The sequence below is a fragment of the Phalacrocorax aristotelis genome, chromosome 7, assembly GCF_949628215.1.
Source record: "Phalacrocorax aristotelis chromosome 7, bGulAri2.1, whole genome shotgun sequence".
NCBI classification, from domain to species: domain Eukaryota; kingdom Metazoa; phylum Chordata; class Aves; order Suliformes; family Phalacrocoracidae; genus Phalacrocorax; species Phalacrocorax aristotelis.
In genome coordinates this window covers 55,599,366-55,621,997 of record NC_134282.1, presented here as the reverse complement: position 1 = coordinate 55,621,997, position 22,632 = coordinate 55,599,366, and the positions used below count along the sequence as shown (strand labels likewise).

Sequence of the window (22,632 nt, the reverse complement as noted above, 5' to 3'; positions counted from 1 at the left end):
TTTGCACGTCTCCTGTTTCTTTTCTCCTTGGCAGAAAGCCAGCTGGAGGAGCCTCTCTGCACTGCAGTCAAAAGCTGCAGCTCTGGAAAGCTACCACATCAAAAATAAGCAGCAAGTATTACGACTGAATCACCTGAGAACACAAGGCACTTCTACCAGCTGGTATGGAAATCTCTAAGTGTCTTTCATCTTCATTTTTTTTCATCATGTTTTCCCTCCATGATCTACAATCCTACTTTCACAACGGAATTTATTGTGCGTTGGTGTTTATTTGCACGTTTATTGCTTTATTAACATATTTACTTGGTTCAGTGCAATCCCTTGGTACAAACTAAATTAATGCTGTTGTGCAAGTTACAACACACAGAAAGAAATTAACCATTTTGATGCACTATTTCTCTCTGTTTGTAAGATTTATTTCGTAAAGACCACAGTCAGTGGTGTCACCACAGAAGACCTGCTGCGCAACCTTTTCATTAAAGATCTCAGTTTCAGAAAACTCTGTAAGCTAGTAACATCAGTTGTAGTCTGCAAAGATTATTATTCTGGATTTTTCTCCCTTTCTGTGGTTGGCTTTTTTCCTGATTATCTTCTGTCAGAGTCTTATGACACTATAGATTCACATATGCTTGCCAAAATACTGACTGTCTGAACCTTCTGAGGTTTCAACTGTGTCCTCACCGTAGGCTTGGCGGGTACTAAGGAACAAAACCAGGCAGGACACTGGTTTATCTCCCCATCAAACCTCCCAACGTGTAGCTCACCTCTGTGGAAATCTTGCAGACTGCAGGGGGCAGAACCTGATACTGGTTTAGGAAATGCTGCAGATTATTGCTGACTCGACTCTTGTTTTACAATAGCTGGGTTGCTTTTCCACCCAGCTGCATCAGCACAGGATGGATCTCCCTTTCTTTGTCATAAAAGACATGGATTTTTCTATCCAAAACTACTTTCTGGTTGCTCTTCCTTGTTCAGCATGCAGAAGTCACATACTTTGAGTTTGCTCAGCTTTTCCACACACTGCACTGAAGTGCTTTGAAGATGTGGCTAGCTAGAACTGACTGTTAGTGATATGGACTTGCACCCTGAATTAAGGCCCTTTCCGGTCACCCTGGACGTTAACTCCTGCCTACGCAGCTGTCTGTCTGCATGGCAGTTGACGGCTCACAACAGTTTTACACTGGTGACTAGCAAAATTCAGAGGGATTTTTCTCGTATCTCATGTTTCTGGAATCTAGGGAATGTCATCACTTACTGTTGGAGACTGTTACACTTGTCTTTAACTGAACCACAGGAAGAAGAACCACCAGGAAGAGGTGAAGATCTGACTGTTCTGCTTACTACCAAGTGATGGAAAAGAAGGAAGGAATGTAAGCAATGATGCCAAGCCTAGGCATCTGTGAGCACTGCTGGCTTCCGTGATTTTATTGTAGGTACTGCAACAAATCAACACCAGGCATTTAAAAATCTCCGTGGATTTCTGTATTTAAGTAACCCCGTCACACTCAAGTCTCCAAGGCGAACTGATCTCCCCTCCGAATTATTCTTTTAAAGCTCGTCAGCCCGGCACACGGTTTTGAGCATCTGCGCTTGGCAGCTGTACAGCTCCTCCCCCAGCGCCTGAAGAAGGGAGCGCAGCCGTGCCCACCCGCGGACCGGGAGCCCCGCTCCCCCAATGCCAGCTGGGGCTCACCGGCAGCCGCGCTCTCCTCAGGGACAGCGCCGCGCCCCGCGCATGCGGACAGGCCTGCCTGAGCCGGGAGAGAACCGGGGCTTCCTGGAGCCCAGGCTGCGTCTGCCGGGTGTGCCCGGGCCCTGCGCGGGGCCCGGCCGGAGCTGGAGCCCCGGCTGAGGGGCCGGGGCGGGGGCCGGGTCCCAGGGGCCACGCCCTCCGCAGTAGCGCAGGACCACGTGCCCGCTCGGCCAATCGGGGAGCGGTCCAGGGCTCTTTAAGAGCCGTGCGCCAGTCAGCGCGCGCTGCAGCAGCGGCCACCGGGGTTGCCATGGAGACCGCGGCCGGGCCGGTCTCTATGGCGACGGCAGAGGCCTGGCCGCCGGGCGGGCGGCGCCGCCGGGAGCCGTGGAGGCACGCGCTGCTCGTCGTGATCGGGGAGGTCGGGACGGAGCCGGAGCGGGGGGCGCTGCGCGTCGCCTTGGAGCGCGGTGAGGAGCGGGACCGCGGCGGGAGGCCCCGGGGCGAGGCGGGGGCGGCGGCCCTTGCCTCCGAGCGCCGCGGGGATGCGACCCCGTCCGCGCCCGCCGCGTTGACCCCGCCGCGCGGCCCCAGGCGGAGCCGCCGGAGCTGGCCCTGCCCTGAGGCCCTGCCGCCCCGCCGCAGGGCTTCGCTCCCCTCCTCCCGCAGGGACGGCGGTGCGGGCCCGCGGCGCGGGCGGGGCAGGGGCCCGCCGGGGGCGGCGGGCGGGAGGTGCGGGCGGAGGGGGCGGCGGCCGCTTGTGAGCGCGTCCTGGGGCCGCAGGTGCCGGGGGAGCCCGGGGCTGGGGGAGAAGCGCCGCTGGGCGCGGGCGGGGCGCGCGCCCCGGTGGCGCAGCCCGCAGGGTTAGCGGTGAGCCGAGTGCGGGCCCCAGCAAGGACGAGCCCGGTGGCAGATGGCATCAAGAACGAGTCATCCTGGCTCTGTTCCTGCAGGCTGGCATGCTTGCAGGCGTTCAGGCTGTAAATTGCTGTGTCTTTTTCCTCCCCCGAGCATTCCTTTATTTGCGTCGGTGAAATGTGGTTCACGCGGTTCTTGAATGTATTAAAGCTTCAAGACACTTTTATGGTTTTAATTTCCCCAAGCTTCTATTTTATTAGTGTGTCATCTTATTTCCATCTTACCCCAAATTTCTGTCTTAGTAGTTGGTGGATTTGTCTTGCTTGACTGTTTACTGTGGTGCAAGGGGACAGCTGCAAACAGGGGCCTGTTGTGCTATGGCCTCTCCCTGTCCAGAGAGCAACTGTGTTGACCAGAGAGGCTGAGGAAGGATAAGCCACAACAGTGCAGTGAATTGCTTCAGGAATGATACGGGGCCAGATAGGACTGCTATAACACTTTGCTCCTTTAACCACATTGTGGTAGTGCCCAGAGGCCTTGGCAATTAATTAGTCTTTGTATATTAGATGCAGTGTTGTTTAAAAGCAAGGGGAAGGAGGTGGTGAGGTGGTAGTTCTTGCTTTGTGGCAGTTTCTGATGGTTCCTAAGAAAGAGAGGTTGTCAGCTACATCAGGACCTTAAGGGAATCCCTGTTCTAATAAGCAGTTTAGTACACCTCTGAGAAATACAGTAATGGCCTTTTGACTTTGCATGTATTTCTTCACCCCACTCCCCATTTCCAAGACACGTTCAGTTAAAAGATGCCAGTGGTAACAGTTACAGCTATTGGCCAAGCTCTGTTATTCAGAGATACTTCTGTGACTGTTTTCCTCTCAAGCGTGAACAGTACTGAGGAACAGATGGACAGTGCAATTTAAGAGAGTGGGTGTAAAAATGTCGAATCTTGTCCAATTTCTCCACTTCAGCATCTTTTCCATCCATCTCTGCTAGCTGGCCTTTTACCAGCTACTTTGAGAGCAATGTTTCATTCCTTTTTCCAAGGCATGGCTTTATTCAGCAGGGGTAGGTCAGATTATGGCCATTTGGCCTCTGAAAGCCCTTCTTTGAAGAGGCTGCTCCTGCTTTCTGCACAACAGGATGATCATCTTTGCTTGGCACTTCACTGAACTGGTGTGCCAACCTGCATCCTTATCCATGCTCTGTATCTTTGAAATAGTGACAGATCAGCCTGTAAGCTAACAGATTTTGCTCTTTGCTTCTGTGGTCATATGCCAATAACCTAGGGATACCCGTTGGAGAGGGAAAAAAATTGCTGATTTTGCAACATTAATTGTCACTGCCACAGCAGAATGAAGTTCTACAGTTAGTTTTGTCTGACCAGAAGCCTACTGAAATTCTGGCAAGTGCAGACGCTTCTTTGCATGACAGCTATTTAAGCAGTATTGGTAAGTTACTAACAGTAGAATTGAACTGCTGAGGGAGCTAGGAACCTGGATTTTGGACCTTCCTCTGCCATGGACTTGGAGTAGGACCTCCAGCAAGTCATAGAGGAGTTTCTCCACTGTGAAATGGGAGAATGACCTCTTCTTGAAATAGTCAAAGATCTGCCAATTGGAAGATGTATAGAAAAAGTAAGAATAGTTAAAATGACAGCAAGGTCTTGATCTGTGAACAGACAGCATATTATAATGTTGGAGACAGCCATACTCTTGATTCAGGGAGTTCAAGAAATGTGGAAATGGTACACACATGATGATTCCAGTTTCTTAAATGATAGCTTGCTTCATGTGAGGTTTGTGTGAGGGTAGAACAGGCTGATGAGCACCTTTGATTTCCTCAGAAAACAAAGCAGTATCAATAACAAAATGCTTCTGCCCTTCAGAAAGGCATTTTTCTGCAACTTGATAAATATGGTAAGGGGCTTATAGCCAGGACAACAATCTGATCAACAAAACTGGTAAATAAAGTTAGCAAGCAAAGCTGGTCTGAAGGGTTATATACTATACATCTAGGTAGGGTTTTCGAAATGATGAAAAAGCTAGGTTTTGGGTTGTCTTTGTTCTGTTGGCTGTGGCGCCCTGTCTGTGCAAAAAAAAAACAACACCACAAAGATTTTTTTTCAGTGGATAAATCTCTTGCTCTGGCTAATCCAGAAAGTGTGTTTTCCCATACTGTTTCCTATACCTTGGTTCAGGAGAATGGAGCAGTGACTATAGGACATCATGGGAACCTGCTTGTTTCCTTGTGTAATACTTCTTAAGCAGTGGTATTGTGTATCTGTGGGATGTTTGAACAGCAGTTATTCTAAAATGATGTCTAATAAAATACTGGACTTATTTTGCTGTGTGACTTTTGTCCAGTTTTGAAACAATAAGTGGAAGGCTAGGTCTGGTATTAGGGGGAATGCCAAATCTTATAAGCCAATTACCTCAGCAGGAAATAAAGTTCACAAGGGCATAAGGAAAGAAGTGGAAAACTGATGAGTCACATGGTATCTTGCCCAAGCCATGCATGTGCAAAGAGTGTGAATATTTAGAAACCTTATTATGGCATAGTCTGTACTCTTGTATCAGGAGGTAGAAGATACTAATCAGCAAGGACAAATGTTATGGCTCCTGTCCCACAGGGTGATAAATTGAAATTGTGGCAAGTGGGGAGAGATACGGAATAACTTCAGACTACATGGAGGAGAAAAAATTTGAATAAATTGTTGCAAGTAGGATGATGAGTAAGATGATTATTTCACTCTTCCCTTTCCTTGCTCTGAAAGAGGATCCCTTCTTTCTGCATCCTAGAGGATGTAGCAGTACCTCAAATAGCACTTATTGCTGCAGTAGGACACCATGACAGTGACACAGCAGCTAGAGTCAGCAGGATTTGCTCTGCAGAGTGCCATCTTGTTCCTGGCCAGGTTAGAATGCTCATCAGTACTGCATTAGGATGCACTTATATTGGACATTTGTTTAAACAATCGTGCTTTCCAAGAGTGTGGCATAGGAAAACATTTTGTTCACCTTCTTGCTCACTGGCTTTTATTACATGTCTCATTTGTTCCTATCCCATGCCCATACTGAAAGGAATAGATGTTCTGTGACACTGAAGGTGATGGTAAGTGTTTTTTCTTTCTCTTTTTCCTTTCCCTCTGATGTTCAGAGGGTTTACTGAGGGGTTTTTGTGTACTCTACAGTGCAGACTGTCAGGTAATAAATAAGCTATATGTCTCAGGTGTCACCAGAAAAAGAAACTAAGAACAAAGTTTTCTTGAGCTGCTGTAGATTCTACAGGCCTTGAGACTACTGAGCTGTGTGACGCAATGATTACCAACTCTATCTTGGTTATGTGTACAAAGCTGGTGCTTGTATCCTAGAAGATCCTGTTTCCCACCAGTGGCCAGCAGAAGCTGTTGCACAAGGGGAAGTTACTGTGCTGGAAAACTAGAACTGCAGTAACCGGGAATGACTTCTCCATGAAAAATCAACGGACTTCACTTGAAAGAAGGCAGATGCCAGATTCAATAAATTTGTATATTTTGTGTAAGACAGGACGCACCTCCAGAAGATGGTGGAAGAATTTTCGGTGAGGACCCCATCAGTAAACACTGGGGCTGAAATTCCTGTTTCAGTTAACTCTTAGAAGTCTGTGGTACTGGCCTTCAACATCTGTACTTCAGCAGGCAGCAGCACAAGAGGCTGGAGTAGCAATTCATGCGTCTATCCTGGTTTTGTTCATGGTGCCAAAGCGTAGTATCACACCATCTAGGAGAGGCTGCTCCTTATTGGTGTGCAAAGACCTGTCAGCCAGGATGTACAACTGCTCACACTGAGGTCTGAAGGTGACTTCCCCAGTATGGCATGGTGCCACTTGCTCTGGGAGCAGATGCTGCTTCCTGCTGTGATGTGAAGGCGATTAGCTTACAAAGATTACATAGATTAAAGAGCAAACTCAAAGGGTCTCAGTGGGATCAGGGGCTTTGAAGGAGTGATTAGGCAGAGCGAAGTGTGGAGGGGCTCCTGTGACTTGGAGGATGCACAGGCTATAACAGTAGAGAAGCTGGTGTCTCTGAGCCGTTTGGTAGTTTAAGCATCCAATAGTCCATCTCTACGAGTGACCAATGCTGGACAATGCAGAAGGTGTAAAACTAACATAATGTATTTGCTTGGTTAGGCGGTACTGTAATTTATTTAGCCTCAGTCCCTTGTAGCTTGTTAGTTACACTTGTGTGAAGCCCATGTTCAATAAAGGCTTGCTCACTGCATGTACTTCAGGGATAGATGTTTGATGGAAGGTAAGCATCTTACGGCCTTCTGCTTCTGAAGGCTTTCTCCATCCTAAGTATGCTTTTTTAGAAGAGCATGGCTGGTCTTCGTGTGTCCTTTTAAATTCTCTATATCAATTTCTGTTTCTGGAGTAAATGTAATAACAGCTCACTATTTCTTTTTTCTCTTTTTTTTTTTTTTTTGTTGGGGGGAACAGGAATTCGTTCCTGGAACATCAACACTCTGTCCTGTGACCTGAATCAGCAACTGCGACTCTTTGTAACGCGACACCTGGCTCAGTTTTCTTCAGAAGTCAAAGGTCAGCATTTTGGTTTATCAGCATTAACCTCTAACTCTCCTTTTGGGTTTGGAAAAAAAATACAGAATAAAATTGATTGTGATTTGGGATGTCCAAGTCAGTTAGTGAGTTGTTTGTGGGATTCTGCAGACATGAATACTAAAGAAGGAAAACTGTCATAAGGATCTATTGAACTCAAGGAACCTAACTTAAAATTACCTCTCTTACTCCTGAGAATAGTGTGAATAGACACAAGTGCTGTTTAAAAGCCTATTAAGCTAGTAAGTTAAAATTTGTCTGTCTTCTGTACCTTATTCAGGTGGCACATTATAGTTTTACTTTGTAAGCTATTTATTATCTACCTCTTTCTTTTGGGTTTTAGAGTGTACTTTTGCGTGCACAAAATGTCTTGAAGTGGTCTGAGACTAGTCAAATGACGTTCTCAATCCCTTTCTTTTTAAGGCCTATCTCGTCCTCCTGAGGAGAACATTGAATTAAGAGCATTATAAAAATGACACTAACAGTTAGAAAGTGTGCTTCATTAGCTTGTGAAAAGCTTGAACTCTGGTTAGGCTGTTTATCCTAATTTTATGAAATGTATGTTAAAGTTACTATAGTAAGGACAGATGACACTGTTGCAAAATCTTTGTTACATAAGGCTGTCTTATAGCTCACTGTAAACCTTACGCTCTTGTCAAAGCTTCTGAATATATATTCTAGTTGGGGAAGCTGTTCTTCTAATGGATAGCTATGAAAGAAGGTACCTGGACTCTTCTCAAATGTGCCACTGACTGAGAGGTCTCTTAAGTTTCCTGTGACTTTTTAACCTGGGGATGGAAAGTCTTACTCCTTGCAAAGCAGCATATGAATACAGACACTTATGGGATTGAAATACTGTGTATAAAACTTATCAGCTGCAACACTTGGCAGAAGATCTGTCTAAATTTGAAGCAACTTTAACCGAGTCTACGGTACAAGTAGATGTGCTGGTTTTGGCTGAGAAGGGGCTAAATCTCCTCACCGTGGGGGGCGGCTGCCTTTCCGCCTTCCTGCGCTCTGCCGCGGGGGGGGGGGCTGGGAGGGGCGGGGCCACGGTGGGGGCGGCTGACCTCGACTGGCCAACGGCAGGTTCATTCCATACCACGTGACTCCATGACCAGTATATTGGGGGGGGGGGGGGGGGGGGGGGGGGGGCAGGTTGCGGCTCAGGAGCGGCGCGGCGCCGGGTCGGCGGGCGGGTGCGGCGCGTGCGGTTTGTTTCGGCGGTTCGTTCCCCTCCCCCAGGGCTTTGCGCCTCTCGTTGTTCTCCTTTACATTGCATTTCTGTTGTTGTTTCTTTTAATTTTAATTATTAAACCGTTCTTATCCCAACCCACGAGCGTTACCCTTCTGATTCCCTCCCCCATCCACCGGTGGGGGAGTGAGCGAGCGACTGTGTGGGGCTGAGCTGCCGCTAAACCACGACAGTAGAATAAGCAAACAAGTCACCGTGAGTATAACATTTGCCCAAAAATTCTTAACTTGGGGTTGGAATATCTGGATTAATATTAGCAACATGTATCCCCCTCACTTCCCTGGCTCGGTTCCTGAGGAGCAAGGGGTGATAGATGTGATGCCAGTCTATAAAGAAGGTTCAATGAAGGAGCTGGGGAACTGCAGGTCTGTTAACCAACTGCCAGGTCTACTGGGCAAATCAATAATAACTATAATAAAAGGCAAAAATAGTGTCTACCTGGGAAGAGTCACCATTGGTTCTGTGAAGGAAAGTCCTGCTTTTCAATGTCTTGAAGTTCTATAAAGAGATCAGCAAACATATAGATGAGTGATTTAGTCTACCAGCCAAAAATATTTTGGAATCTAAGTCCAGGAAGTCTGTTTAAGGAAGCCTGTTGGCCATAGAACTAGGACCCAGGCTTTGGTATGTAGAAGTTACTGAGAGAAGGATGGGTAAACAGAAGTTCTGATGTAAATGGCCAGCTCCATCAATGGAGGTGGATTGCCAGCTGAGTTCAGCAAGGTACATGCTGCTTAACATAGCTACGTAAGTGTTAAAGGATGAGCAGTCAGGCAAGTTTGGTAGTCCAAAGTTACTCAGGACTCGGTAATGCTGAGTCGTGGCTGAAGAATTTAACCTGTGTAAGGTAAATGCCCATATGCAAAAACAACCCCCAAATGTAGGTTCAAATAAAAAGTGAGTTTTGAACTGACCGTCACCATGGAGGAATGAAATGCTGTAGTTATGATACAGTTTGTGGAAGCATTAATTCAGTGCTTTGCAGCAAACAAAACAGATAAAATGTTAGGAATTTTTAGGTAAGAACAGAGAACAATCCAAGGAACATCATGGCACTGTATATTGGATCTCAGATCTTGAATACTGTACAGCTTTAGTCCCCTTATCTCAAATGTAGTGGAACTATAGTAGAGCTTGGTGGTAATGAGGATGGTCAGAGGTCTCGAGTAGCCTTCTTTCAAGAAATGATCAAGTAAGCTGAGATGCTTCAGTTGAGAAAAGAATTGACTAAATGCACAAGAACTAGGGGGGATTAAATGAAACTGGTGGAAGTCATGTTCAAAATAAAATACAGTGATATGGTTGCATATTCAGCCAATAGTGGAGCCACAGAGTTTATCTCCATAACATCCTTTGGCAAGAAGCTTGTGTGGTTCAGAAAAGAAACTGGATAAATAGTTGAGAGATACTTTGAGGGGGGTTACTAAACGGATGAGCCAAAACAGGGGGACTTTATTGTCCCTTCTAACCCTGTTTAAGTCTATTTCAGAAAACTCTATATATAGTTCAAACCATTAAATCTTGAATGATGCAGAACAGAAGAAGAAACCAAGTATAGTGGCAAACTGCACAAATGAAGGACTTCTGTTCACCTGTGCATCCACAGACACCCTTAGATATTGATGGACCTCTCCAGTGTGAGGTTATATAAATTTAGTTCTGATTAGTTAACTTCTGTAGCTAATGACATAGATCAGCTGGCATCTCGTTGCATGTCCAACACAGACTTATGATCTGTGTCTGACAGACTTCATCTCACCTTTAGCAGAACATCAGGCATGAATATTATTTTTACTAGCCATCCACAGCCACTTCTGTTATGAGAAACAGAGATGCCTTGTGGAAATACTTAGTTCCCTTTTCTAGTGGGACTGTGAAAGGGTAGGGCAACGTATGAGCAATCATATCTTGCTCAAGTTGTCTCCTACTATTGCAACTAGTTAAGCGGTGACCTGTTAGATGCTCAGTTTTCTACAAGTGTTCTGAGGGTTTGAACTCTACAGCCCCTAGCTGTCTGATACAGCCTCTTACAATGTTAGACTACTGTAGCAAGCAATGAAGAGTTTTCTATTTTGTAGCTGTCACTGTAGCTGAATACCAGTGCAAGGGGTAGTTGAAAGAGCAATCCGTCATCCAAATTTCCATCTGATCTATTTTGCATAAAAAAAGTTAACACAAACCAGAAACAAAAAAAAAGGCAAAACCCCCAAAGAAAACCATTCTCCCTGCCCCACCCCCCCCAACAACCAACCAAATAAAATCCCCACCCACCAACCCTCAAATCTGAAAGGAACTAACAGGGGAGTAAAATATCTAACTGAAACTGATGCCTAGCTCCTGTTGAAGGGTTATGTTTCTGTTAGGTATATGGCAGATCTGAATGTTCTAGTATCGATCTGGAAGAGGCTACTACAGCAACAGTTGAATGGCTTGTGGCTGGCAGTATTTTTAGAAAGAGCAAACAATAATTATTGCTAGCTAATAAGAAACCCATTAACTGAGCTAATAGCCTCCCTTTCTGCTGAAGCCTTTCTTGACTCGCATAACCCACTTTGGACAATCAAAGCCCACTGGTAACTGAAAGTATAAAATTTGAGTTTTGTCTTGCTTTTGCTTTTTGTTATGATCTAGTCTTTATCTGGGATAATGTTAATGTGTCTAACCTCCAGGTTAGACTTCTGAATCCCATTAGGTTTAGGTCTGAAAACAAGAAATAACAGAACTCCAGCACATGTAGGAGGCAGTAGACAGTTCAGTGTTACCCTGTAGGACCTCTGGCTCCCAGTTCTCTTTGTATCCTGTTTTAACTTTCAAGCTTTTCGTGAGTCAGCAATAGCTGCTCTGTAAAAGCCTCTGTCATGGCTGTGGCCTTGTGATTCTGTAGGTGAACAGAACCTAAAAGTTGACATAATCTTACAACCATGTCTCCATCTGTGTATGGCAGGACAGCTCTAATTCTAGAGCAATGTAGCTGGAGCCTGAAGCATTATCTTGATTCAGGCTGTAAAGTAGGAAACTGAATTAGATGGACTCTGACTAACTGTAAAGCATGGCAGGTCCTCTTGTCTGACGGTATTCCCCTACAACTGCAAATATTTAATGTATTAAACATTTAGAAATGCCATCTGTCTTCTCTCTAGAAATTATTTCTATAAAAGTCCTGTAAGGTTCCATGAAATCTCCTGTGGGCTTCCTCACTCAGGTTCAATTATCTGGTAAATGTGAGACATTAGTCATGTGGCCTAAAGAGTTGTAGGTTCTTGCTATTCATCCATTGTGATCTTAAGGACTCAGGCTCTTACTGCTAACATTGCATTTGTGAGATAATGGCTAGACTAACACTAATCTGGTTAACAAATTGCTGCGGTATCACTGGACCTGAAAAATCCTTGCTTTATCATACTAGGGTCTAAAGATCCTGATCTATTTTCCTGATAGTGCTTAGCATTAGACAGGCATATGATAAGAAGTGTTCGATCTTTGCTCAGGAAAGAGCTAAGGCTAAGGGACAGATAGGATTCCAGTAACATGAACAATTCTATGGTCTGTTTGAATGCTTCACTGACAATCTTGCTTATCAGTAGCAGTAATTTTATCTCATCTATATAGAAATACAGATGAATTGTTATAATTACGCTTTAATTTGGCAGATATTGGTGGTCTCAACTAAGCAACAGAACAATGGTCTGTCACTTTAGTAGAACAGTTTGTGATCTGTAAGTCTGTTTTCTATCTTCTGACAGTGCAAAGTAGGAAATTGGTATCTGTTTTCCTTTCTGCAATAACGGTTCTAGTGCCACAGTGCAGACCTTAAGCAGCCATAGCTACCTGCAGGATCTGGTATTGCTGAAGAAATGTGTGTATTCATGTCCTTCCTTGACGTAGGGATTTCACATGTTGCTATGTATTAACTGGTGTGCGATGGAGAAAGTTCTGGAGTTTGCTCAGTCAAATTGTTCCTTAAGATTTTGGTGCATCTGTACTTTAACACCATGGAGAAGTGAGAGAGTTTAGGCACCAATGGGATGTGGTCTGTATTCTAGGACAATTTCCAGCTGCTCCTGGAGGAACTTGCCTGCAAACTGTCCCAGACCAGTCTGTCCCTATGCCTGTTCAACGAAATGTTTTTTATCTGGGATCAAGTGCAGTTCTAGTTCATCCTATAGCAAATATTGATGCGGGATATATTGAAGAGTAGTCCTGAAAAATGGCTTCTTGAGGTGCTGCAATTCAAGATTAGGTTTTGTTTATGCAGGGGTAGCTCTTGCAGTGTAAGACATATCCCAGATACTGTTCTCTCTTCAAAAGTGATAGGCCAAATAAGCTATTTTCTATCAAATTTAGTAAACTAATCTGAGGAGGCTGCTCTTCTGTATGCTGTAAAAGTAAATCCTGGCATGAAATTCCTAACCTCATGTAGTATGAAGAGCACTACTGTAGATGTGATGTGTTAGTTACACCTTAGGCAACAGCCTCAGGAAGTGCTAATGTTGTTCATCAGCTGGAGCAGAGCAGACAAGTTTTGACTGACCCACTGTCTAAAAAGGTCGTTTTTTTCTGTCCTCACTTACACCTTTTATTTACACAGAGATCCTCCAAACAGACAAGTCTCTAAGCCCCTTAGCAGCTCTTGCCTTTGTCCTTGAGTTTGTCCTGTGGGTCTGTTGAATAAAGGTATCCTTATGCTCCAGGATGGTTCGATGTGGCTATTTGGACAAGTGTTTGTCCAGATGTGATTGTTTTCTGGAAGATGATGAGGCAGTTCGTTTAACAAAAGTAATGTCTCCAGTAGTTCAATAGCTTTGGAAGCCACCTGTTCTTTTCCCTTGGAAAAGACAGTGTGACTTAGAACTATTGCAGTCTCTCTGCTAGCAGTGGCTAATACTACTAAAATTTCTTACCATACTGCTCTTTTGATATTGTGGTGTCGCTAAGGATCATAATATTAAACAGTCTGGGATGATTCTTTGTAGGGCAAAGTCATCTCGTCTCACTAAGGGAGCTGATCCTGAATTGGAGGCTTGCAGCTTAATGTGGTACTAGATATGGTGCCACTATTCCTTGGAGCCCCTTCCCATCGTTACACATCTGCAGAATTTCCTGTGGGACTACGCATTCCCATTAACTCTGTACAACATCTCTTTGCTCTATTACTTTTTGGGAAAGGAAAAGTGTAGCTGCCTCTCAGCTATTCCTGCTTCTGTTATGGTCAGCAATATAGATGTGAGATATTCTGGCCTGATGATCTAGGGAATATGGATTGGTTTTTGGAGTAGATCAGTTACTATAGGTGGCTACTTGGTTTGTGGCAAGTGTGTAGTACAGCTGGCATGTCATTTCTATAATAGAGTCCCCTGGCAGCACTTAAGGCAAGAGACAGGGACAGTCTTTGAGATTATGAAGCTTTAGAGAGCAGGTTTACCTCAGACTAGATATTTGCACATTCTTGTTGACCGATTCAGTGAGAACAGATCTTAAAATGTAGCAAGATGATACCTTGGAAGATGTCTATCCATGGACTTAAGGATGCTTAGGCAAAAGGAGTAAGCATGGGAATAATGGCCACAATTTAGAATGTATTAAGCAGCTGTCTAGAGCCATAGAAAATTATGATGGTCCAAACAGCTGAAGACTGTGGCAGGGGATGGTGTAGCTTATATTAATGCTGAAAGGCTTAAACAGAGGAGTTATGCTATAATCCCAGGATTTACTTGATGGTGGTAATTCTTGAGTACAGACAGGTTTCTCCCAGTGACAGCAAGAAGCTATGGTTATGGCATGGCTTGGGGGGAGGATGTTGGAAAGACTGCTACATGAGAAATTTCAAGTCACAGTATAATCTAGAAGAAGCTCTAAATGAAAACTGGGAACAGTGTTGACTGCATTCCTTATGTACCATCAGATAATACCTTTGGAGGATAGCTGCAGTCTTAAATGCTCTATTAGCTATGCTGCTTCTGCTTGAGCAGCTATTCTATCCTGATTATTTTAATGGTTAAGAATCTTTCTAATTTATTTTTTAACTTCTGTTGCAACTTGTTGCAAATTCGTTGCTGTGTATCCTGTAACAGCCCTATGAAGATGTGTGTTTGTTGCCATTCTGCTCCAGACGGACATACATAAAACTAGAAACTTCTTAACAGCAGTTTTTTTGGCGCTACACTGTACATGCCCTGTCGTTTCTGCTGTGGGTATAGAAAAGAGTGGCTGCAACGGATTTTCCTTTTAGTATTCATAGCTTGGTGCTAGCTCCTTCAAGCAGAAGGCTGTACTAGAAATCTCCTGAAATCCCTTCCAGTTAATGTTTTTGATTCCTTGCTACTTTAAATATCACAGCCTTGCTTGTGTGAGGGACATATACCTCCACACAGGTATGCTTAACAAGTGTCTCTGTGCCCTGGTTTTGGCTGAGATGGAGTTAGTTTTCTTCACAGTAGCTCATATGGGGCTGTATTTTGGATTTGTGCTAAAAACAGTGTTTATAATGTGGAGATGTTGTAGATGTTGCTAAGTAGCGCTTACACAAGTCAAGGACTTTTTCAGCTCCCCATGCTCTGCCGGGTGCGCAAGAAGCTGGGAGGGGACACAGCCAGGACAGCTGACCCCAACTGACCAACGGGATATTCCATACCATATGACATCACGCTTGGTATATAAAGCTGGGGGAAGAAGGACAAAGGGGGGGATGTTCAGAGTGATGGCGTTTGTCTTCCCAAGTAACCTTTATGTGTGCTGGAGCCCTGCTTCCCTGGAGATGGCTGCACACCTGCCTGCCCGTGGGAAGGAGGGAACGAATTCCTTGTTTTGCTTTGCTTGTGTGCTCAGCTTTTGCTTTACCTGTTAAACTGTCTTTATCTCAGCCTATGAGTTTTCTCACTTTCACTCTTCCAATTTTCTCCCCCATCCCACGAGGGGGATTGAGTGAGTGGCCACGCAGTGCTTAGCTGCCAGTTGGGGTTAAACCGTGACACTCTGGAGGATAAAACTATTCTTTTCAGAAGTATGTGCATTAATGCCAGAATACCATTCCCTTAATGGTTGATGTTTGCGCCCTGTGGTTAGGGAAAAGTCAGCTAGAGCACAGCAGTTGCTGTAAAGCCAGAGCAGTTCTTTGGCCTTCTCTTTGATGCAAAAAGCTTCTCGCCCTACAGACTTTTAACAATCAGTAAAAGTATGACACCACTGGCACGAAACAAAAGATGAAGGCTGGTAATACAATACGACTAAATAAAGCAGTCTGCTTAACAAAATATTCCAAGACTTCCCTATCTGCAGTTTGTCACTCGGTTACAGTAGTTATTTCCAAATTTTATTTGTATTACGTTAATGCTTAGTGTTTGAAGCTGAACTCAAAATGTAACTGCAATATTCCGTGGGAACAGAGAGGGCACAGTTATTCCTCTGACAGGTTTTTAGTCTGTTTAGAGATGATGATGAACAAATGAGTCTCAAATGTGGTCCAAATGAGAGGAGAAAAGCTGAGGACAGAGCTGGTAATGGTGAGGTGGTCTTACAAGTGATACCTACTGCACCTTATGAAAGTTCATTTGTTGTTGGTTTTTTGTTTTTTGTGGGTTTTGAGTTTCTTTTTTTTTTTCTACACCAACTTGCTGGCTCTTTTCTGAGTATCGCAAACAACATTACTCTTGCTGTAGCAGTAATCTCACAGCATAGTTTACAGGGTATGGATGGTAGGGACAGCAACAAACCAAGCATGGATGTGACAATGACCTGCCCAAACGGAGAAGAGGTAGTCCTAGATGGCAGCATCAGAATAGAAGAAGGTAGGAACACTTATGGAAGACATTGCATGACGAAATTCATAGGTGTTACGGGGAATCTGGAAGCTAGTAAATGGTCCGAAGGAAAGAGAGGGTGATGTGGTGAGAAAAATGAACAGAAGTCACCTTAAGTGGTTCAACAAATACTGAAGGCTTGTGTGCTTTTATATGGTGAGGGTAGTCCCATGTGCATTTTTGCACGGTTGCCACTGCCTGCCATAGTAGTTTAAGGTCATGCACAGTGTCTCCTTGTGCTGGATGTTAATAGTTCTTTACAGCTGAGAGGGACTGTCTGTTTCTGGTGAAGACTGACATGGTGCAAGGTGAAATGCTCAAGATAATAATTTCTCAGCACAAGGGAAGTATGCTTTCTGATACCTCTTGGTTCTGATGTTCAGAGAAAACAGCTTCTTTTTCTGAAAACAGTCCTCTCTACACAAATATTAGCATCTGCTTTCAGCCCAACTAGGGTATTTCAAATGGCTCAACAGCCATCCCAGTGATCTTTCCTCTCAAACTGTACTTTATGTTAGTCTTCAGAAAACATTTAATAAATAACTAATGACATAATTGAAAATCAGGTAATTAGGAAAAACATTCAGGTTGAATTTATTGGAACAAATGAAACATTGAGATACTTTTTTTCCTATATAAAAGGATTATCAGAAATACTAAACCCTTTCAAGTACTAGCTTGCATGTTTTTTTGAAACTTAAAGCCAGCAGGGTTTGTGTAACAGTGTAATAACTAGCTGCCTTGCGGGCACATGGTCTTCAGGCTCTGAAGCCTTTCATATTTGACCTAATACACATTTCACATGCTACTCATGCCTTTGTTTTATATTTAATGACAACTGAGGATACAGATATATCTGCCACAGCCCACTGAGGATGTAGCAAAGTTGCATTATAGTTCCTGAAGGCAGCTCTCTTTTTGGATGAATACTCCTAGAATGCTATTAACTCAAGCTAGGAGAAGAAGAATCTAGTTTTACTGCCTCTCTAGAACCTATGGGCAGCTACAAAGAGGGTGGAGGCTTTTTCTTCACAATGAGTGCAAGTAGTATTGTGAGAGATTTCAACTCAAGATCAGAAAGAATTTTTTACCATGAGAACAATTGGTTATAGGAACAACCTCCCCAGGGACATGGTAGAGTCCCCATCACTCGGGATTTTCAACATGTGATTGGACAGAGTGCTAGATAATATCATCTATGTTTCTTTTCCCATGAAAAGTTGGACCAGATAATCTTCTGAGGTCCCTTCCAACCTGGGCTGTTCTGTGCTTCTATGAATTCACATTTACAACAGTTAAAGAACAAGGAGTTTTACTAGTGGCACAAATCAGGTTGTGTTAAGTGTCCACTATGCACATCTTAGTCTCAAAGTCTGCATTTGATCCTCCTTTTACATTAACAAATATCTCATAGGTTAATGTTTTTACTTGTACAAGTGACTCACCTTCATGGAACCTGGAATGGCTTTGAGTGTCAGCTTGTGCCATATTTTTTTTTCCACTACACTGCTTAGTTAGTTTTCAAGTTTTCAGTGATCAATCTCAAGTGCATGACAGTAAAAAAAAAAAAAAACAACAACAAAAAACTACCTGTCCTGTTTATTCAAATTATAGCTCCCAGATAATACTTATGACAAGTTTGTGTGTTCAAGCAAAAGCTGTTTTAGACAAGAGGCAAAAGACCAATTGCTTGTGAAAATTATATTACAGTGAAAGTGTATGTTCCCCACAGCTGTGGCCTCTTGCTAGAGGGACTTCTGTAACATAGATCATCCAGTGATGGATTTTCTTCAGCTCTTGACTGTTAGTAAAATGATTACTATGTCCTAAATTTTTAGGTAGTAAAAAAGTCAGTGGTTAACATTGGTTTTTTCCACAGATGCAATACTGATTCTTTGGAATTCTAGATGTGATTTCTAGTCCTCGAGCAATTAACTTTCCTGCACCTTTGTCTGCCAATGTACTTCTGACCAGAGAAGTATAAAAGCAGGCACTTGTGAGCTTGTGTGCTTCTTCCTTATGTGCTTGAGGGCTCTATTTGCTCTCATCGTAACCACACTGAGCATGACCTCAAAGATCCTGCGAACTGCAATCTCCCAAAATACAGTTTCCCATGCTGGAACTGCAGCCAGCCTATGTTTCTTGTTGCTACGTGTGGCTGCAGCTCTCTTCAGCTGAATTCTGTCACAAAAAGCTTTAGATTTTTCTCCCAGATAACTGGTGAACACTATCTCTGAGGGACTTGCAAGCACCACCAGGATCTACCAGTTAAACATACTTTCATCAGTTACTTGTGCACTTTGTAAGAATATGCGTTCTGTAAGAATGCTGTATGTTAGGGTAGGTAGTTGTATGGGTTCAAGCCAAAGGTACACCCAGCACAGTGACAAAAAATGGATGCTTGGGCAAGAGTGTAAGATAAGCGCATAAAATATTTCCTCCTTGTACTATCCTAGGTCATAACTCTTTCCAGCTCATGGTGAGGTATGTTTTCTATGTGTTTAATAACACTCAGCACTTTTCAACTTCACAAAGTTTTTCAGTCTTTTCCCTACCAGAAGTAAAAAAATCTGGTAAGGAATAGAACGGTTCAGTGACTTGTTGCAGGAAGAAACCTGCAACCTCATATTTCTCTGGATTTGCATTTGTGTCTGGTCTCATTTTGATATACCTTCCTACACTGGACAATTCCTGTCCAATCTAGTTGTGTAATAGGTTCAGCATATTTGCCTTCTTGTTATTTCTCCAGATTGAAGAGGCCTGGTTTACCTAATGGTTACTTACAAGGAAGCTATTCCACACCTTTCATCTTATTAATAGCCTTCCAGATCTACCTCTTTGAGATGCTGGCATGTGCTGGTTTTGGCTGAGAAGGGGCTAAATCTCCTCACCGTGGCGGGCGGCTGCCTTTCCGCCTTCCCGCGCTCTGCCGCGGGGGGGGGGGCTGGGAGCGGCGGGGCCACGGTGGGGGCGGCTGACCCCGACTGGCCAATGGCAGGTTCATTCCATACCACGTGACTCCATGACCAGTATATTGGGGGGGGGGGGGGGGGGGGGGGCAGGTTGCGGCGCCGGGTCGGCGGGCGGGTGCGGCGCGTGCGGTTTGTTTCGGCGGTTCGTTCCCCTCCCCCAGGGCTTTGCGCCTCTCGTTGTTCTCCTCTACATTGCATTTCTGTTGTTGTTTCTTTTAATTTTAATTATTAAACCGTTCTTATCCCAACCCACGAGCGTTACCCTTCTGATTCCCTCCCCCATCCACCGGTGGGGGAGTGAGCGAGCGACTGTGTGGGGCTGAGCTGCCGCTAAAACACGACATGGGATCAGGAGTGTGTAGTGTTCAAAGTGGAGTAGAGTTGTGTATTTACACAGTTATCACAAGATTATTTTTTTATTTTCCTGATTTCTAATGTATCTATTCACTTTCCGCTGCTGAGCAGTGAGGCAATTCCTGAACAGAACTAAGGCTATTGTAACCTCAAGATCTCTTCCCAGTGGTAATAGTTGGCTCTAGTTAGCAATAGTTAGTGTCACTTCGTGGGTGATTTATACTGATAAATGAAATGGCAGATGAAACTCAGCGTTATGAAATACCCCTCAGTAGTTCATCCTCAGCCATGCTATTAACTTGGTATTATTCATAAGCTTTGCCACCAGACTGCTTTCTTCCTTTTTCAGGTTGTTTATGAACAGCACAAATCCTGGTGTAGCCTTGATGGCACGCATTATGAAATAACAATTGCACTACATCCGTACAGCCTTTAAGGTTTTTGATGAGCTTATTTGGTTTTATTAAAAAGTAAGGACATATTTTCTGTAACATCATGCTGATTGCATTCATTCTGTATTCTGTTTGAATCTTTACTGCTGATAGGTTTTCCAGTCTTCTAGGACTTAAATGCCAGAGCACTGGAGTTCATACTGGAAGCTGAGAGCTTCTTAGTCAGTCTCTTAGATCTTGTACAGAAGTTATCTGTTTGTATAGTCTTAGTCTGATTGCTGCAGTCTACCACCTCCATTACTGTTAAAGTAGAAATAATTTCATTGTCTCTAAAATATATTATTAATTTCTTCAAAATACAGAACAGAAATATTTACTGACTATTTCTGGCTCTATTTGACCTGCAGAGCTGAATTTTAAAACAAGAGATAGAACAAAAGTAAAAACTTGTAAATCATATACAAAACTTTATTTCAAAATGCTGCTTTTATCATCTTTAATGGATGTGTTTAGTGCTAAGAGAGCTCCTCTGGAAACTACACATCCTCAGAGCTCTCTGACAATAATATTAGGCTGCATTTTATGCACTTGAAGCCAGCATACCAAACCTTCTTTGCTGGGCCAGACTAGGAGGTTACCAAAGATTAATTTTTGTTTTCCTTTTGAGTATTTCAAAATGTTCCTTTGTTTATAAGGTACACATTAGGGTTCTCAGTGTGATACCCAACAGGCTACTTTGGTGAAGATAAAAAGCCAGAGCTCCAATAAGCTATTTTGCACTTCAGCTAAGCAGAGGTTAATTTAACATCAGCTTCTTGCTCTTATGCTGTTCTGTCCAAATGTTGATTACTGACTGAAAGAGCAAATGGTGCTTCTCATTGCAAAATTCATCTAAGTGTTAAACCGACCCTCTGCAACTGACATTTCTGTGCATATTTGTTATACATTGAAACTACTGAGGCTTCAGTAAAACTGTACAGGATCTATCCATGTGAAGCATCATTCCTATGAAAGAAACAATTTTTCATAGATGCTCTGGTTCTGTTAACCTCCTCTATTGAATAGTAAGGTGAAAAATTCTGTTGAGCTTTTTAAAAGTAAGTAACATCAAAGGAAAAGCCTTACTGAATCAGGTCCATGGTTTATCTAGCCCAATAGTCCATGCAGAAATAGCAACAAGAAATGCAATTCAGGGAAGCCCGTGACCCTAACTGCTTTTGATTGCCTTTTTTCCCCCCTCATAGGTCCCTCACTATGCATAATGCTTGGGTGAGGGATATTAAAGGGCATACCATGAGCAACTCCTTTTACTAAAGATTGTTTAATCCCTCTTGAATCTACAAATTCTGCCTCCACAGACACGTGTAGCAGCAAGTTCCTGAAAATCACTGACTGCTATCTAAAGAAGAAATTCCTCTTCTGTTTTAAGTTGATATAGCTTTACTGAGTGCTCCCTAGCTTCTAACATTTTAGGGTTTGGTGAAAAATGACTTGATCTACTAGCTTTGACTTTTATTTATTTATTTTTAAAGTAATAAGCTCCTTTCTAAATTGAAGAGTTCTGGACTTTTAAGACTCTTATGATAATGCCACTGTTCAAACCTCTTAATCATTTTGATTACCTAAGCTAAACCTGAATCGATAGAATACTTTGTGCTATCTTCCTAAGCAGCAACAGCATACAGTGCTATCCTAGATCATCTTTTACCCTCATAAAGGTAATAGAGTTCGTGAAGCTGTACTTCTGAAGACTGGAAAAAGCACATCACCTCTGAACAAGGTCCATCACGTAAGGCCTTTAGCAAAATACTGGATTCCCTATTTTAATGAATACTCTGTGTTGCTGTCTGTCTATAACCGTGGCCCTGTTCATGGTGTGGTGGTTTATATGACTTCTTGTAGTACTTCAAAATAAATATAAGATTTCCAGTTCTCATATTCGGCTGTTGTTCATGAGTATCATCACCACAAAATAAACCCTCCTACCTCTGCTCCAGACTTCAGCATCCTCTGGAATCTGTCTGGCTTCCATAAAATTTGGCTGAGATTGGTGGACTACTGGCCCAGGTTCTGGAAGCTGGGGCCTCTTGCTGGAAAGCTGAAGTGGCTGTTAGGACTCAACATTTGAGTATGCAGAGCAGCGTCTTTTATGACCTTGGTGAACACCCAGTTCCATTGTTCTGACAACTCAGGCCTTTCAAGGGTTGCAGGCACTGTTTTTAGCACCTTATGTAAGATTTTTTTTTTTTTTTCCTTAGCGGACACCTGCCATCTTTTAGTATATAACCCATTTTAATTCTTTCTATTTTTTGCCTAAAATATAATTTTCTCTTCTTTCATTGACTGTCTGGCCTTATTCTCTTATCTCTACTTTTTTGGTAAGCTGTTTATCTTTTTTTAAAAAAAAAAACAACAAACGAAGTGCTCAATAGCTCTGAGTAAGCCAGTTAAGGACCAAAAAAAAAAGAAAGAAGGGGCATGTGCTTCCACTCAATTCCAGCAGAAAAACAACAAAGGCCGTTGAAGACACCATTTTCTCCATCTTATAAAATTAGCAGCTTTCAGTCACTGGATAACAGTTTATGGAGTATCTGTATGATGCAGAACAGTTCTTCAATCAGTGCTCTGACACGTATTTTGTGTTGTCCATCACGGTAGTTGCACAGAGACTAACTGGGGGGGGGAAGGGTTGGTGTTCGTGGTTTTGGTTTTTGTTTTC

The 22,632-nt window shown here is 43.3% G+C and overlaps 2 protein-coding genes across 3 annotated transcripts in view; one reads left to right on the top strand and one right to left on the bottom strand.

Annotated features, from left to right (window-relative positions):
* Positions 1-15,048, bottom strand: part of TP53BP1 (tumor protein p53 binding protein 1) — a 56,253-nt gene extending 41,205 nt beyond the window's left edge. For both annotated transcript variants that reach the window (XM_075100935.1, XM_075100936.1), the window contains exon 1: positions 15,031-15,048. In XM_075100935.1, the coding sequence (XP_074957036.1) occupies positions 15,031-15,033 (3 nt within the window). In that variant the 5' untranslated portion in view covers positions 15,034-15,048. The remainder of the gene's footprint in view (positions 1-15,030) is intronic.
* MAP1A (microtubule associated protein 1A) overlaps positions 1,962-22,632 on the top strand; it is a 73,258-nt gene continuing 52,587 nt past the window's right edge. The window contains exons 1-2 of the mRNA XM_075100926.1: positions 1,962-2,163; positions 7,025-7,126. Of these exons, the coding sequence (XP_074957027.1) occupies positions 2,004-2,163; positions 7,025-7,126 (262 nt within the window). The 5' untranslated portion in view covers positions 1,962-2,003. The remainder of the gene's footprint in view (positions 2,164-7,024; positions 7,127-22,632) is intronic.